This window comes from Phoenix dactylifera, chromosome 17, assembly GCF_009389715.1.
Source record: "Phoenix dactylifera cultivar Barhee BC4 chromosome 17, palm_55x_up_171113_PBpolish2nd_filt_p, whole genome shotgun sequence".
Classification (NCBI taxonomy): domain Eukaryota; kingdom Viridiplantae; phylum Streptophyta; class Magnoliopsida; order Arecales; family Arecaceae; genus Phoenix; species Phoenix dactylifera.
The window spans coordinates 2,216,462-2,235,480 of record NC_052408.1 but is presented as its reverse complement, the minus strand read 5'-3'; the positions used below and the strand labels follow the sequence as shown (position 1 = coordinate 2,235,480).

At 36.9% G+C, this 19,019-nt stretch overlaps 1 protein-coding gene across 11 annotated transcripts in view; it reads left to right on the top strand.

The window, feature by feature from the left end:
* Positions 1-19,019, top strand: part of LOC103716370 (tRNA-specific adenosine deaminase TAD2) — a 39,215-nt gene that overhangs the window by 3,775 nt on the left and 16,421 nt on the right. For 4 of the 11 annotated variants that reach the window (XR_003387435.2, XR_005506620.1, XR_005506619.1 and 1 more), the window contains exons 3-9: positions 4,173-4,210; positions 9,905-9,971; positions 11,811-11,970; positions 12,075-12,171; positions 13,511-13,614; positions 18,113-18,267; positions 18,604-19,009. Coding sequence is in view for 1 of the 11 variants with exons in the window: in XM_026808198.2 (XP_026663999.1) it covers positions 4,173-4,210; positions 9,905-9,971; positions 11,811-11,970; positions 12,075-12,171; positions 13,511-13,614; positions 18,113-18,150 (504 nt within the window). In the remaining 10 variants the exon portion in view is untranslated. Of the gene's footprint in view, positions 1-4,172; positions 4,211-9,904; positions 9,972-11,810; positions 11,971-12,074; positions 12,172-13,510; positions 13,615-18,112; positions 18,435-18,603; positions 19,010-19,019 lie in introns of those variants that run through there. The other 7 variants (XR_003387436.2, XR_005506618.1, XR_005506621.1 and 4 more) reach the window with 7 other exon arrangements.

Sequence of the window (19,019 nt, the reverse complement as noted above, 5' to 3'; positions counted from 1 at the left end):
AAACACCCAATGCTGGCCATATCATGTCACATAGATAGCAAACAAATATTTAGCATAGGGTTGCATCGAGTGTCAATACCACGAGTTTATCTGTATCGATATTACACCAGCATAGTATTTATATAGGAATTGATATTACTACTCTAAACCATACTTCAAACTGCCAAGTTCTGGTTGTATCTGCACATATACCGAGGTTTCAATAAATTTAGGGCCATGAGTGTATGACTCGACTAGTCTTGTGCCTAAGCTCTGGGCTAATGTAGACTAGGTTTGGATGAGCTTATTTTTGGGCCTCCATATAAGGGCATTAAGCTAGCCCTCTGTATGCTGATTACAGTATGAGCTCGATTCTTCCCTTCTTTGCTTGTCAGCCGCCACTAGGTACTCTCCTTTCCTTCCTCTACCTTCTCGGCACCTCTCTTCACATACATGCACAAGTTTAAGTAGGTTTACATTACCTAGTAATGGTCCCTGCAATTCGTGGCCATTGCTTAGTTATGGTCTCTGCAATTTGTGGTCATTGCCTAGTTATGTTCTCTACCATAGGTTTGGATTGGGGATATACCTAACCTTTGGTATCATTTACATAATACGGCTGCCCAAGACTTGATCTCATGTTATTGCCCTCATCAGTCCAAGCCTTTTATCATCGCACCAAGCAACAGCTCCAAGCAAGGTTAAATAAATGCCTTAAAAAATAGAAATAGTAATACTGAAGTTGTAACTAGTAAAAAAGTTTTTCATTGAATGGGATTGTGCGCTGCCTTTTGAATTATTGCTATTATGATTATCATCTAATATGGTAATTTTGTGGGTTCATTGCAGATTGTTTTTCTTTAAGATTTGGTTGGTCAGGAAAGAGTATGGCTGAGTTGATCCTTTGCATGTTTCAAGTGTTTAGTTGTAAATTGCACTTCTTAAAGCTTATAATCATTCATTAGCATAACATTGCTCTCTATTACTTTCAATTTGTACACATCTGATGAATATTTTGAATGACTACTCATTATTGATTGCCATCTTCAGCATCCAAAGTTAAATCTCATGGATGTTATGCGGGCCAAAATAGTGTATCATTTGAACAGATGGGATCACTAATTTTTATTATTTATTTCCATACCTCTGCAACATGGCATGTTATAGTACAGTTGGCCTTGTTGATGCATAAATTTATGGAGCTTGCTCTAGAGCATGTATGTTGAAGTTTGTCTCATAGATCATGAGCACTTAGAAACAATCTGTTTTGTTTTAATGCCATTCAAGTAATATGGACCTCTTTTTCAGTGCCTAGACATTTTATATTCTGTATATGGGCTCTTGATACCATGTTTTGTTGTTTTCTTGGCTACTTTCACGTATATATCTTGATTAAATTGCAGGAAAAACACTTAAACCTGATTTTACCTGTTTGACCGTTTGAAATTATTTCTTTTTATTCACCGGTGTTGTTGGTACTTTTGTTGGATGCTTATGGAGAAAGAGAACCTTAGTGAATGGTGAGAAGAAAGGGGGGTGGAAAAATTGTTGGTAGGTAGGATGCACGTAGGTCGAATATTGGAAGGATTGTCCAGCGCAAGTAAGAAGAGGACCTCAGTCATCCACAAAAGTTTTTGGACGGACAAGGCATCCATGATAGAATTGTTGTCTTCATTGTGAGAGACAACTTCAAACAAATGCAATCTCAAAGATTTGTTTATCATTTCTAAAACTTAAGGATCATAATGAGATTTGTACTCTTAGCCTGCTAATGTTTGCTTCAACTTTTTATTGACTTCATGCTTTTCACTGTAAAAGATCATTAGGATTGAAAGAACTAGAACAATCGTGGTTTCTAGTAGTTGTGAGACTGTCTTTTATATGCTCGCATTAAGAGTTAAATGTGTTGGAATTTGAGCTATTGATTTTTTTTTGAATTTTTCTAGATGCTTTCCTCCCTCTCTCTCTCTCTTGAGTGGCTGTTTAAATTCTCTAAGCTTCAAAGCTTTCTTGCTTTCTTTTATTGCAAAATTAGGGAATTTTCATACACATATATGAGACTTCCCTTGGTTCCCCTTTTGGTGGAACTAAGGTGAATCGACCAGCTCAGTCTGTATCGTACCGGTATTGGCCAGCACCGGTACGGTACAACCATGGAATTCGGTTTCGACCCCTTTGGGGTCGGAACCGAACGGTTCCTTACCCGTACGCACCGGTTCGCACTGGTACAACCTGGTACCAGTGCGAACCGGTATAAGCCCGATACTGACACCGGGGAAGAAGAAGAGGAAGAAGAGGAAAGAAGAGGAAGAAAGAAGAAGAAAGAAGAGGAAGAAGAAGTGGAAGAAAGAGGAAGAAAGAAGAGAAAGAAGAGAAAGAAGAGGAAGAAATAATAAGAAAGAAGAGGAAGAAGAAGAGGAAGAAAGAGGAAGAAAGAAGAGGAAGAAGAAGAGAAAGAAGAGGAAGAGGAGAAGAAGCCTACCTGTCGCACCGGGCCTCGGGCCGACCTCCTCCCTCGGGCCGATGAGGATCACCGCCCCTTCTTTGTTCGCGGGAGAAGGGGGAAAGAGAGGAAAAGAGAGGAGGAGAAAGGGTAAGAAAGGAGAGGAAGAGAGTTTGGGAAGGAGGAAGAAGAAAAGAAAGGAAAAAAAGGGGCGTCCATGCGCGGGGCAGCCTGCTCGAACGGCGTGAGCAGGGAATCGCTCGTGCTCGCGCACGATTCCATGCGCAGGGAACTATGCCCGCGCACGGTTCCTCGCATGGGGCTGCGGGCCCACGTGGCCCCGTGTGGGCATTTAATGCCACAGAGTGGCATTTAAAATGCGGACATGCGCGCGTCGATTTTTTTTCCTTTTCTGCGGTTGGCTGGTTCAGTCGGTTTCGCGTACCTTGTGTAGAACCATGGGCTTTTAGGCTACATGCCACAAACGTGTGCACACTTGCTTCACCTTGTCCTAGGAGGATGCCTCTGATATGTGGGTTTTCTCCTTTTTTCCTTTTTTTTCATTTTCCATTTCTATTTGCATTGTTTAAGGCTTATCAATAACAGGAGCCTGTGTGAGTGTTTTCAAATGTTGGAGGCCAATTAAGATCTTTTCTTTACTTTCTTTTTTTTCCTTTTTTTTTTGGCTTGTTGAATGTTGAGAAGGCCCTTTATAAGGATTCTTGGCGCTCTCTCTTTGTGCCTATCACAACCAATGTTCAGATGAGTGGTCTACTTATTGTCAGATTTCAGTTAGAGCCCAATACAGCTAAGTGCGCTCAAAGCTCTGTAGACTTCATACTTTTCCAATTTTATTTTTCTCTTTTATATTCCTCTTGATCGATTGAGAGAAGCCTTCTCTCTTTCTTTCTGTTTTCTTATTTTCATTCCCTTGTTTATTCCTAAGCAACCTAAAGGTGAGGATCTATTCTTCGTTCTCCCTGTGGAAATGCAACATAGAGGAGAGAGCTGCAAACTATGGGTTATTCCATCTTGAAACTGTCAATTGCTGGTAGTACCTGCACATAGAGAGGCGTCAATAAATTTAAGGCCATGAAAATACATGACTCAGTCGCCGGACAGCTTGTTGATTTCCTTCATAGGTTAATGGGATTTCTAAAAGAACAATCGAAGTTGTGGCTAATAGAGTTAATAAAAGAAAAGCCATTACATCCATGGAACAACCTATGTTAATGAAACTAGATGCTTTTCTTAGATGTTATTTATGTTGGCTGATATACTATAGACATGTACTATATGTAGTTGCATTTAGCTCAGCGAAACCTTTGGTGCATATTTGGTGAATTTTGATTCTGTTTTGGTTAAGCTAAAGGTTTTCCAGATATATTTGTTTATTTGTTTATAATCTCCGATAGACATTCTTGTTAAATAGTTGTGTTATGTTCTAGGATGACAATTTTATCTCTCTTTCTTCTTTTGACTAATGAAGTTTTGAGGGCAGTTGCACTTTTGTGGATCATAGTGAGCTTAGCTTATTTGTTGTTTTGCTACAAGTAATCCTATGGTAGTTGCTTGCTGGGGTTGCCTTATTTCAATGATGATTTATGTTAATTTATATTAAACAAAATACCAAGGCTTGTCCATATTCGATTCTCTTATGCTAATGCTTCATTCAAATGCCATATGTTTTGAATATTAGAAAATTATTTTGTCTCCTCATTGTTGCTTGTTTTCTTCTCCTATTTCCTAGGCTAAGTTTGCATTGGACAACCTTGAAATCCCTGTTGGGTAAGTTAATTGTATTTCTTTTAGAACATTTCATTATTAAATTGTTGCTTCGTTTTTCAAATAAAGTTCACAAGGAGTACACAGTTTATTAGGAGCATAAATTTGTTCATTTTTCAAGATTTTTACCTATTTAAAAAAGATTAATACATGGGAGAAGGGTTTTGTATTAGTACCAATCGCAAATGACTCATGTTATATGGGTCATCCTTAATATCCTAGCTTGTAGATACTATATATCAACACCAAGATCGGCGGAATCGTCCCGAACCGGGTGGTTCCGCCCGTTCCGAGCTGTACCAATGACTCACTAGTACGGTTTCAGTTGTAAAAATGAGACACTCACCGGAGCCGAAGAAGGAGAAGGAAAGAGAGAGCGAGCGGGGGAGGGAGGGAGAAGGAGAGGTGGCGGATGTCGGCGGAGGGCCGGCGGAGGCTGCGACCGAACCCTTGTTTCGTTCGAAAGACGGAACGGCCACGGCTTCGCCTACTGCGGCCTCCTCCAGTCCTCCGCCGGCATCCGTCACCCTCCTCTGGCCCTCCGCCGGCGTCCGTCACCCTCCTTCGGCCCTCCCTCCCTCACTCGCTCTCTCTCTTTTTCTCTCTCCCACGGTGTCACGCCCTTTCTCGGTACGGGCCCGGCACGGCCCGTACCGAGTTGTCTCGCTGGCGCCGGAGAACTGGTACGGTGCCCGGTACCAGTTCCTCCGACCTTGGTCGACACTAGCTTTGTAGATGGTATAAGTCATATTTTTGGTGTCAATATTTCTACTGCTTTGATAATGTCAATGATGGTTTCTTGTCAAACTTGTTACTGAGTGCATGTATATTCTTAAGAGACAATGATGGTGTTATGTAACTAATAAATTCCTTTCATATGTATTTGTTATCTGAAAAACAATCACAATTGGGCCAATTAACTCCTGATCACTGCTTATGTTTGTTGTGTTCTTAATTCTCAAATTAGTAGTTCTTTTATATTAGTTCAAGTAGGATACTTGAATCTTTATCTGCCATATTCTAACCCAAAGACAAGCCATGGATATTGTTAAGAGATAATGATGGCTACATGCGGCTTATGTTTTGTTTGGTAAAACTTTTGAGAAGCCAGAAAAAACTTTCTAGTCCCTCAAAAGCACTTTTGGACGGTATGGTGGTGTTTGGTAAAAAAATCTGAAAATTGTTTTGGCTTGCCAGAAAACTGAAAAGGTCTACTTGGAAGAAGCTCCATTTTGGAGCCTTTTCCCAAAATTGTTTTCTGGTAGATGTCAGAAAGATGTTTTCATTTTAATGAAATTCTCTTGATGACCGGAATGCTCGTGAACAAATCTCATATTTATATCTATATCTGCTTGAAACATAATGCACAAACATTAACCAAGTTATATTATTGCATTATATTATCTTACTTTATATTATATTATATCATATCAATCATATCATATTATAATCCTATACTATAAATATAATATAATATATTATTACATTATTATATTACATCATGCTGTCGTAATAATATAATAATTAATTACTATATCATATCATATCATATTATTGTAATATAAATATAATATTATGTTACATTACATCATAATAATATTATATCATATTACATTATATTATATTACAATAATATATTACATTATATTACACTATAACAAGATCATACTATGTAATAATATTTTTATATGTAATAATATGTAATATTATATTGTATTATACTCTACTGTACAATACTGTGCAACATCCTTTGTAGTCATTTTGTTACACCAAAATACTTTCTCAGTTTGGTTACTAAACATATATTAAAGTTTCATGGCACTTTAGAAATGTATTTATCAAATAGCAAACAGTTTTCTGTAGAAGCTTTACTTCCCAAAATCTATAAAATCTTCACTACCAACAACAGTCCCAAACAAGGCTAATTTTCTTCCTTCAGTATGTAATTATTGTTCTAAGAGCACCACAACTACATTAATTTCGGATCACTGCTTATGTTTCTTATGTTTTTAATTCTCAAAGTGGTATTTTGTTTTTATGGTTCAAGGAGGGTACTTACCTTTATCTAATTTGTTCTAACCCAAAGCCAAGCGTGAAGTATATAATCCATGTTTGTATTTAAAATTGTTGACCTAATATTTCTTTTGTTATTATTAGATCATGAACCAAGATGTTTATATAATTGCAGTGATTCAGTTCACAAAGGATATCTCTAGGGATAGTTTCTAAATTTGTTGATCTAGAATTCCTACAAATTCAAAATGATATTGAATTTGCAAATACATCATGATTCTCTTGTAAGCTGCACAGACTATTGCTGCCATGGATTGAAAAATTGCTAAAACTGAACGGTACCATACTATTCCAATGCAAACTGGCATTGGAATGGGTGCGGGGACATGAAAACCATCTGAATATCTGCATACTGGAGTACACATTTTTTTATTCTCTTTGATGTTGTCAGTTTCGGTGCATTTTGTTGATGCTGGTACCATATCAATACCATACCATTCTGATGGACAAATAATATGTGCATTGTACGAGCATTTAAAACCTTGATATCTACCGTAAACAATTTACTTCTTTCCTTCGAGATCTCCATCTCCATTTTCCTTTGTTTTCTTTAGTCATGTGAGGTTGTACCCTGAAAGTAAAACTTCATCAGATATGATAGCAAACTCTCACATTTGGCTTGGTACTTGGCACAAGCAAGTTTGGATGTTATTCTTCAGTTGTGTACACAGCAGACACCCTCTTATGATCTTATCAATAACTTAACCTCTTCAAAGTCCAAACTTAAACTTAAGGCAATGCCATCTCTAAGCTACCAGAATTTATACCCAATTCTTAAGCTTATAAGTTTTCTAAATAACAGTTCTATCTAATAGTTACATATAAATATGTATGTAATATCTTCTGTAGTAGTAACTGGTTCCTACCTTAAGGTACAATTATAGGTTGCAACTGGTTCCTTCCTTGAGAAGCATAATTTAAAAATATTCATCTGCAGTAAAATGTCTTTTGTGAAGATTTAGTTTTGGGTTGTTAGATACTACTCATCATGCATCATTTGTGATGGAACTTGTTTACCTTTCATACACATATGGTTTCTTACAAGCCACATGTTTTGCATGAAACATATGAAAAATATCTGACTATCGTAGACTCAAAAAGGTCTTGTTGATTATAGCTTGAGAGATTTATTAATGTTTATTAATATTTCCGAATATACATATCTTTGGCTAATTAAAAGGCAAAGAAATATTTTATGAGAACTGATAGAAGAAATGAGCCAATAGATAAAGAAAGCTTACTTCTGCCTTGAAGAGGTGGGGATGTACTCAATGTCTTTCTTCATTCTTCTCCCAAACTAGTGATAATAGTGCAAGGTCATGATCTTGACTGCTAAGAAAAATTTAATATATCACTTTGTAATACATTTAATAGTGCAACCTCCTACATGACTTCCTAGAAACTGTGAATCTGAGAAATCATAGTTCTTCTATTTTCAATTTTCTCTCAAACTCTTGTCAAAACTGAAATTTTAGATGCTTGCTGGATTAGCTCTTGTTTGTTGAAACAAGTACCTAAATGCAATTGGTAAGGTATAGCATACTTATCTCTTTGTTGGAAACTGACACATATAGTCCTATGGTGTAACATACTTATATCCTTGTTTCCATCTTGGGCTGAAAGTGGGATAGATCCAACAGTATCTGAATTGGTATCAGAATCAGATTGGATTTAGTTAGAAAAATTTAAATTGAACAGGATTTGTATATGATTTGGATAGAGCGATAACTTTTTTTTTCCGGATAAAGATATGGATGTGGATTATAAGTTTTTTTTTTAAATCTGGATTTGGATTCAAATTGTGGATATTAAGGGTTTTTTTCCTTCTAAATTTGTATTCAGATGCATAGATACTATGAAATTTTCTCAAGTTTGGATATCCTGATAATTAACAGATCAATAAAAAAATCTTCTTTTATTGCAACTGTGCATAGGGATTTTCCTAACATTGAAATACATGAGCATACATTCATAATGACCAAAATGAAGGCTGTTAGTTATATGAGGACTCCATGCAAGGTAGTTATCATTCTTTACTTTTTAAGAACATTTTTTGCCTAAATTTTATAATCGAATGTTGCATTATCAAATTTTGCTCAAAATTCTAATTTGTATCTGAAGTATATCCAATTAATATCCATACCAATTTAGATTTAATATGAATATGATCAATATCTCATTCTTATATATATCTGTTTAGAACAAATGCAGATGCAAGTTCTAGTTAATATCCATATCCATATCTGTATCTGCTGAATAAATATGGATGCAGATAGATAACCGATAATGGACCCAAATGCAATTGTTTTCAGCGGCCCTATGTTTGTCTCTATTTATCTGTAAAGAGATAGTCATAATGTCTTTATTAAAAGATGAATTGTAGTTATAAACTGTTCTAGTTATCTCATCTATATGCTGAGACTAAAGCATCACTTACATCTGCAGGTGCCTGATGATGGTATACAAACATCTCTTTGCAAAACTTCTGTATCTGTTAGTTTAGATCTTCCTCTCCACTAAGAAGACCTCTTTAGATAGGTTGGATCACCTCTCCTTACTAGAGCCTCCTCAATATTTGTTTCTTGTGCACGTACCTTTTCATCTGATTCTCTGTTACTTTTGTCCAAGTGCAACTTGGGTACTGCTTTCAACTTTCCAATCATCACAGGTTGATCCTCTGGAATGCCAAATACAAGATTTCAAGCTGGTTCTATTATTTTTTCATGAATAAGACTGAAATGATGGTTGACAGTGAAAGGGAAAAAATATTCAAATAATATACTAGTTAGCATAAATAATGAGTTTTTTGTGTTGTGAGCTCTAAAACAATAGCCAAAATATCCAGTATTGTTAATAATTAGCTAGTTTCCATTTTCCAGCATTCAGCCACCTTTTCTTAATATAACCATTATATAGCATTTTATTATATGGGGATTTCACAAAAATGGCCCACTTTATTTTCCTGATTGCCGCTTTGGGCCGCTTCGATGTTCTTGCCGAGGCACCAACACATAACACTTCAGATGTTGAAGCAGTGTTGATTGCTCACATTTTCATAGTGAATGACATTCTCAATCCAGAATGAACATATTTGTTAAACATGCAATGCACCATCAGAGGCGAGAGTATATCTGTGGGGCCAGAGGCAAGAGCATCTTTGAATTCTAAAACAGGGCCATTCTTAAAACAAAGCGGTCTGAATCTGCAAAGTCAAAAATAAAGCAGGCAATTCCTACAAAATTCTTTTACAATATTGGTACTAAAACAGTATATTCTTTTTGCTTCCTGTGCCTACATCATATTTTGAAACTCCAATGGTATAATTAAATGCAGATGATATCCATCTTGTGGTTGAATCCTCCCATACATTTAAGATTTGCAAATATGTTTTGGTTTTGTACATCACTTTTATTACCTGCGTATGAAGCAAGATTTTTTTTTTTTGATTTGTAGGGTACCTATTGTTAACTCTGCATCCTGAAATTTATTTATATTTTTGAGAAATTTCCTTGTTTGACAAGGAATTTCTGCTCAATTATGCACTTTATGTCATGCTATTATTTTATAACATTTTATGTCAATCTCACTAAGGTTGTCGCTCTTCTATCTTTTTCCTGCTACTAGCTGTGTTATTGTGGAGGATGGCAAAGTTATTTCCTCTGGTAGCAACCGAACCACCGTCACACGAAATGTATGTATTGATTTGGGAACAACTAAGATGGTTTCTGCTTTGATCTTTAAGTTCTTTTACTAGTTATTTCTTTTTTTTCCCATCTATATTATATTAAATCAGTAGATATATATCTTAAGGAAAGAAGTTAATTTTCTCTGCTGCCTCTCCTACACAGAAGAAATACTGAGCATGGTTTCTTTATTTAGATGTAAATAATGTTTGAATTAGATGTCAAATATTTCACTTTGTTTGTACAATTATAGTGGAAGAATTTGAGCTTATATATCAATTGAAATACATGATGGCTGTCTAAATTGAGAATGCACTGTATTAGGTATGGCAGACAACATTTACAATTTCCAATAAGAAAAAACTTAATGTTCCATAGGTTTCTTATTTGCTAGTTTGGAAATAGACCTAGAGGAAGTGGAGTGCCAAAAGGCATGAATGCAATTTAAATTGAGAGTCTACAGTTCTGATCATGATTTAATATGTTAAGCACTTGTGCAATGAAATCCTATTCTTAGACACTTCTAAACCACAAATTAAATTAAACCATTATATGTTAACATTAAATCTGTCAATTTTGTAATTGCTCAATGCATAGACCAGGAAACACGAAGTGTATGGTGGCTCTCTATTTAGATGACTTCCTAACTGATAAGATTCAAGTTTAACTATTTTCTTTCTTTTCCAAATTCTTAGTAGTGGTGGGAGGGCCAAGCTCGAATTCAGCACTATATTGTAGCCTTCCTCTCCTTTCCTTCCCTCCCTCCCTTCCTCTCTCTCTCTCCCCCCTCTTTCTCTCTCCTCCACAGACATGCGCACATAGAAAGACACCTATGTGCGCAGAGAGAGAGAGAGAGAGAGAGAGAGAGAGAGAGAGAGAGAGAGATGCACAAGTATGATTGGGATATCATCCGTATAGGGTGTATGAAGATGGTTCATGCATAGCTATGATATCACCTAAACACCCTTCTGGTTCATTCCTGTAAAAATAAAGTTGGAGGATATGTTGATCATTCAATCAGTGCTTTAAATGTAAGTAGAAGGGGTAATAATGGCATATCTAGGGCATTTGTCAATAACCTTTCAGTTTATACTTCATTTGGTATAAAGACAATATTCTAAGACTGTGATTATAACTGAAACCATGTAAATGTTGAGCCTTAAAGGTTAAATACACATCAACATATAAAGCCTTAAAAATCAATGAATTTAAAAAGGAGAATGGAAATTGGCAGGTAAAAGGTTGGCCTATTTAGGAGGATAAATGAAAGATAAGGGTGTTAAAATGGACCTTAATGGAATATATGTGGGTGAACTAGGCTCTGGTTGCTTGGATATGAAGTTGGATCCAATCGGGTGAAATTGGAAGAGGGGGGTACACTGATCTGAATGATTAAATGCAATCTACTACCTCTAGACTGCTTACAAATAAAAAAATCATATAATTTGGAGACTCCTAGCCTGCATCTTTAGGTGGCCAGTTAAAATACCTAGTTTCAATCATTTGGCGCATAGGCTAGGCGTCTCTAAATCCCCCCGCCCCCGCCGTCTTTCGATCCTGGTCTACCTCAAGTACACAAACACATGCATATTGTGTGCCTATATATACACATATAACATATATTGTAGTACTATTTTTAATTGTTGATAGCCTGTTTATTCAATGAATAATTTATTCAAGCGTAGATGTTTAAATTCTTATTGTGTGTTTATTGGAACATGGAAGTTAGTTATTGTTGATAGAAAAAGTATGATGCTTAGAAATCAAAAGAAAGGATTTTTGTCAAATAATCATATTTTTCTTGTTTAACAGTTTTTGTTTTTTCTCTATTTATTCTTTATCTTTAGGCTACTAGACATGCAGAAATGGAAGCCATTGATATTCTTCTTGAAAAGTGGCAAAAGATTGGACTTGACCAATCACAAATTGCAGAAAAGTTTTCAAGATGTGATCTTTATGTTACATGTGAACCTTGTATAATGTGTGCAACAGCCTTATCCATTCTTGGTTAGCTCACTTTGCCTGCTTGAGCCTTCCAGTTTACATAGCGTACTCATGAGTCATGAGTCATGACAGTTATCATGTGATCACTGTTCTGGTTCTTTGGACAGGAATAAGGGAGGTATTCTATGGTTGTGCTAATGACAAATTTGGAGGATGTGGATCTATTTTGTCGCTACACAAAAGCGGCTCCAAGAATTTGTGCAGGTTTGCTTCCAAAATGGTGTGCTACATTAAAGTGATCTCCATCTGTTTAGAATTTGTAGTCTTAAACGGTCACTATAGTTTCAATCAAAGTACGCTGAACCGGTACCGATAGGCATACCGGTCGCCTACCGGGCCGGTTCGAGACCGGTTCGTTCCAGAACCGGTTTGGTACGAACCGGTCTTTGTTTTTTTTTTTGGTTCACGGACGCGCGCGGACGCGCTCGAGCTGGCCACAGAGTGGCATTAAAGGCATTTATGCTAAATGCCACTTTGTGGCATTTACGTGCTGCCCCGTGCGGGCAGGGGAATCACGCGTGGGGTGATTCTCGATGCGGGGAATCGCGCCCGCGCGTCGTGAAACCGCGCAGAGCGCGGCCCTGCCCTGCGCACGGGGCGCTCTGCCCTTCGGGCCACGCGCCCTCACACCACAGTGCGCGTGCTTGTAGCTTAAAATCCACAGCACACGCGTTGTGGAAAAAAAAAAGAAAATTGTTACCGGTGCGAACCGGCTGGTTCGCATCAGCACGGGTCGGTACGAGACTGGTATGCAGCCGGTACGCATGCGTACCGGTCGGTACCGGCCCGAAAATAGCTGGAACCGGTATCCACGCTGTCTGGGTACCGGTTCCACGCCGGACCGGTCTGTACCGGGCCGAACTGGCCGATTCAGACCGGTTCGGCAGACCATAGTTTCAATGATATTTGGCATTTTATTAATTACGAACTTTATCTACTGGGGGTGTATTCTTTAAAATGACACTTGTTTCTACTTGAGGAGGTCATCATGGCTTCCTAGTATGTTCTACTTATATTTTGGTATGAAATTTGGACCATGTTATTGCTGAAGGAAATCTTCATGACTTATTCTATGCATAATTAATGCCCATTTGCTTCAGTAAGGGACTAGTTTGAATTGAGAATTGTCAGTACTCTGAACCTATATCTTTTCTTGTCATTTTTATACTGGAACCATAATTCATTACCTACGGTTTCCTCCTTTCTCCTGTTCAAGAAGTAACCAGGATTTTTTGAGTTGTTCCAGAATTGCTGTCCTGTGTAGGATTCTGTTTGCATCAAACCCGATTGAATGTTATTTAAATTTATAAACAACTCATTTTTTACCAATGTCTAGTAGTAATGCTTCCAATATGCTTGAACAATTCAATTTCTTATTGCAAACTACTTCCAACGAGTTTGGTGTTAATCAACCGTGTGCCTCGACTTGGATAAACTAGTTCAGTTCTATATGCTTTGTTATTCACATCCAGAAACTTAATATCACAAAGTTTTGGTATAGATTCCTTTATTGGTTTGTTAAATTGCTCTCTTTTCATGGCAGGGAAGGAGTTTTACCACATAAGGGCTTCAAATGTACCGGGGGACTCATGTCGGAAGAGGCAATTGCTCTTTTCCGAAGTTTCTACGAACAGGGAAATCCCAATGGTACTTTTGGCCATTATACATCTTGGCTTCATATACATACCACTAGCTTAAAATTTCCTTAATATTTGTAAAGTTAATTCTAAAGTTATCGTCTGAAACTACTTTAAAATCTGAGTCACAATAACCTACATTAGATCAACATGCATAGGTCTTCAGAGATGAGTAACAACCAATAGGTATTGCAGAACAACATAAAGTTCATAATTCATACCTCAGTGGAAATGTAGTGTTGGGAGAACTATTATTTTCCCTCCCACTAGGAGTTGTTCATGCCACATGGTGGGTTCCTGCAGAATAGAGGCTCAATGGTGTCATGTAAGAGTCATGCTATGGGACTGATGTTATCTACAGACAAACAATTGCCATGTGGCAAGAGGGGCTTGGTGCAACTCGCAAGATTGTTTCTATACACAGGGCCTCAATTGCCAAATCAGCAGTTATGGGCATGATGAATGTTTCATGTGTGCATAGCGGACCAGAAGCATTTTTCTGTCCTGTGATTTGGACTTCAAGTAGATGGATTTCCCTGTCTCAGAAAGTATGTTACCAATTACTTAATTTCTCATACATGTCCATTGCATGGTTAACTCTGTCATATGCCTTTCTTCCATCAGCTCCTGTTGTGCTTTTGTCAAATGCTCTCTCCAAATCCATGGAGAAGAGCTCTAGAACTTTTCCCTAAGTACTCTGATCAAGGACACAAGGAAAAAGGGAAAAAAAGGTCCCCTCCCTGATTGAACTTTTTGGTGCAAATCTACACAGATTCATGGAGATCATTGTCATCCTTCTTGATTTGTTCGACCTCTCTTACAAGTCCATTGTAACTTAGCTTAATTGAAGAATAATCGTTGAATTCTGCATTTCACTGCAATTTTGTAAATCAGCTAGACGAAACTTCTCCGGTCATGTAGTATAATTCTTATTTTTTCAGATCTTATTATATATGATGAACCATCCATGTTTCACCAAAAATTTTCTAGTCTTATGACATAGAACTTAACTTTCTGCATCATTTTGAAAAAATGAACTGGGGCATGCATCACAAGTGCATCCATAATATGGCTCGCTTAAACCTTACTTTTGATAGAGTCAGTGAGTCATAATTCAACAATTTATGTAGATATCTTCTCAAATCGTTCACCAAATGTGAGTTTTGGTTCACTTTTAGTGCAACCTGATATGATTTCCGTCTCTTGCTTTCCTCTCCCTCTTAATCATTTTGTGAGTGCCCGTCATACAATTTCTGGTGAACCATCAACTAGATCATCATAGTAATACACTTGATCATATAATCTCCTTTACCTTGGAAGCCTATTTATGTTTTTCCAAGTCTTCAATGTAAATTTTCCTTCATTTTTTGGAGTACTACATGATTTCATGGGCCAAATGTACCACCTTTCAGCACTCAGCTTCAAGGTTTGGTTCACTTCTAGCACAACCTGATAAAATTTCTCTCTCTCGCTCCTTGCCCTCTTTAATATTTTTGTGTCCATCACACAATTTTGGTGGACCATCTACTAGATCATCATAATAACACACTTGATCATACAATCTTCTTTACATTGGAAGCCTCTTTATGTTTCCCCAATTCATCAATGCCATTTTTTTTTAAATTTTTCGAAATAGTACATGATTTCATGGGCCAGGTGTACCAGCTCTCAGTACTCAGCTTCCTTTGTTCATGTGAGTCGTAATTTTAGACAATGTTAGATGCTCTCGAGGCCAGCTCAAAGAATCCATATTGGAGGCAGGTTGATGACTTGGATATGCATTAGATTCTAGGATACTTTCATTAGTTTTTGCAGGTTTCTAATGTTGGGAGAGTGTAAGACTCCATGAAGAACGAGACTAATCCAACATAATATGATTATAGGAGTGGTTTTGGAGCTTGTTGTAAGATGTAGGTACTTGCAAAATGTCATGTACTTTGATAACAATACAACTGGTAAAACATGTAACACTAATACTTTTTAATCTTTTAGAAGATAAATGGTACCTACATTGCTAGTGCCTTTCTTTTTTTAATTACTTTTCCGGATGTTAATACTCTTTGATTGTATTTTCAAAAACAAAAAAGAAAGATCTCTTTGATTCTATACAAATATTGCAAATCATCAATTTTGTGATTTGCACTTGCGATGATGTTTAAAAATCTATAAAAGCATCAATATTTTATTGTTACACCATCCAATGTACACATCAAACAAGTAGCACTCACTGAAATGCTTGAAATCAAGAATGACCATGATGATGAATTAATCATTCACTGTAGTTGGAACTTGACAGATTTGAAATTCAAAATGGAACACCTTATAGATATTATACATCTTAGTCTAAATTATTTTAATCCACATAGTTTAAATGACACTAGCAATCTTCTTGAACAAATATATCCATAAACTACTATGATATTATCTGCTATTGGATCCCGTATATACTTGATCCAACATTTAGGTGTTGTTTGCCATCACTTTCACTTTTTCTATTTTCAAAAACAGAGAAACAAAATCCTCCTTTTGTTTTTTCATTTTTTTAAAAAATATAAACATGTTTTGTATTGCCATTTTTTTAAAAAAAAACAAACATTGCGATGGTGGTGGAGATGGTAATAGTTGCAGTGGAGATAGTGGAGGCGGTGGTGGTGGTATAGTGGGGAGGTGACGATGATGGCAGTAGTGATATGGTGGAGGTGATGGCAGTAGTGGTGGAGTTGGTGGCAATGTGATGGTAATGAGGGCATCAACGATGTGACAAAGGCGATGAAGAGGATGGCAGTGGTGTGATGGAGGTGGTGACAACAGTGATAATGCTAGCGACCGTGATGGTGGTGGAGATGCCAACGATGTGGTGGAGGCGCTAACATTAGCGATGGTGGTGGTTGTGAGGGTGGCAATGCTAGCGACAAATGGTGGCGGCGTATCGTTGGTGTTGGTGGTGGCGGTAAAAAGCATGAGGTTTTTATTCTTGAATATATTGAAAGTAAGAATTTCTTTTTTTCATTTTTTCTAGAAATAATGAAAGCAATCGTACAAAAATAGAAAATAAAAATAATAGTACCAAATATGAATTTTGTCTTGATTTTTGTAATTTATTTTAAAAAAAAGGAATAAGAAATAAAAGCGATGCCAAACAAGCCCTTAAGGTTCAATTTCTTCTTTTATATTTTTGTCTCACAAGCGCGATACATTTTTTATTAGGATTCACCACCATATTTATGAAAGTTCCGCAATTTTCGTTCCTCAACTGATCACAGATATGTATTTGTGTGTCTTTGCATCACCCTAACAGATTTTATTATGAGTAAGCCAATTTTGACTTTGCATCATATCTATAGATGATCAGAAGAACATTTTAAAGCAAGAAACAGCTGCATCCATATAGAGGTGGCAAAATAAATGAATAGCTTGAGCTTGGCCAATATAAGCTCGGTTTAGTCTTGATTTGAAACTAAATGAACTGAGCTTGAACCAGCAACAGGCTTGAAAATAATTTCAAGCCAAGCCATAAAACACCTGGTCCGTTCAAGCTTGGCTTAATAAGGCTCAATTTCTGTAGAGCACCATAGTCAATAAACATTTTTAGTTTTTTTTTTTTAATTCTTCTTTATAACTAAGACCTTTATTGGTATATGTTTTAATGTTTGAATCCATTAAATACTAATTCAGACTGATCAAGCTTGAATTAATTTCTGGCTTGAATAAGGATTTGCAAGCTGATCGTTTAGACTTGTGTTTGGTTAGGCTCAAAATTAGGCTCGAATTGAGCTCAATAAACAAAGCAAGCTTGAACAAGCATTTCGAGCTCGAAATTAATTTCAATCCAGGCTTGATTGGACCAAGGCTTCATCGAGCTCGGCTTGTTTACACTCATAAAATCCATATCACTTGAAATGCACACACTTGCATACTCCTGTTGGTTTGATGCATGACAAGCATGGTTTAGATATAGGCCGACCTACATGCTGCAAGTTCAGAACTTCCTGATCATGTTCAGGGAGTTGATAACCTGTCTATTTTTTTTTCCTTTTTCTGATAGAAAATCCGCCAATTTCTTTCAACTGAATCTCCTTGGTTCAAGAAACTTGATTCTTGGTGCAAGAAATACTGAAAAGAGTGACAAGAAGTTTTAATACCATGATTAGCTTCCTGATCATGTTTCATCACGACATGATGCATGGACCTCCAGGAAGTGCTGGTTAATTTGAGAGAATGCATTCCCAGCATTTAGTGGATTAATTCTTTTTCTAGTCATCTGACAGTCTATATATATGAATTTTTAAGCTACCCTGATCAATTTGGCAGAACCTAAGCTAACACCCTCCAATCATAATGGCGTGCACTTGTTTCTAAAACATTCATATATCATTTCAGAATTCACAGGAGTTGCAATGTCTTTTATAGAGACTCGTCTTGTTTTTTAGGCTAATTTGACTCTTGTCTTGTTTTTTAGGCTTATTTAATTGTAATAATATGCTCTTATGAACTCCTATGTATTTCAGCTCCAAAGCCTCACCGACCAGTCCAAGTGCTTCAATAGGCCCAATGAAGCTAATGCCGTAATTTGCTGAACTTTGTTTGTTCGGAAGAATTTATTTCCGTTTTGAAGCTGTTGAAGAGAGGCAATCGGAAATTCTTAATTCCCCATCTGTATGAGGTATGTTGAATGAATCAAACCCAGGCATCCAGGCTAATATTTGCATTGCCAAAAAGATGCATGAAGAATTGTATTACTTCACAGGCATGGCAAATAGATGGCCCTGGATGTCACATTCGCACAGCAAATCTACGATCTTTGCTACAAATCAACTGAAAACTTTTCGACATCATTGCAACCAATCGAAATTCACTACAAATTATGAGTTACATAGGCAAATAGGATCAATGAAGCCAAGCTATCACTTTAAATTTTGAAGACTAAAAATGATAATCCTTTAAAAACTTTTGAACTGGATCATCTGCCCACCACCAATTGATTTTGACTGTGCTGCAGAGTTGAGAGGGATTTGGAACGGATTCTATGGTTCCTTGGGCACTTTGTGAGTTTAGCTTCTCTGATGTGTTCATTCTTTGAACTCAACTTCATGATCTGATCATGTTTCGAGAATGAGAAAAGGTAACTTGGCCAAAGGCTCGATATATGACTCATTATAGGCATCCGTAAGTTTCTATTTGTTGATGATTGCTGTGTTTCTCATCTCATTAACATTGACTCCATGGAAGTTTGACAACTTGCTGACACCAAAGTCCGTCTTTGCTTGCTGTCTTTTGGAAATGAAACGGACACCACTGTTTCCCGAACCCTTTATAGCCTCCCCAACGAGTCTAAGATTAGAGGAGGAAGGTTCCCTAACCTATGTGTTTCTTGATCTCTGCATCAGCAAATCAATAAATTCTCGGTAAAAAAAT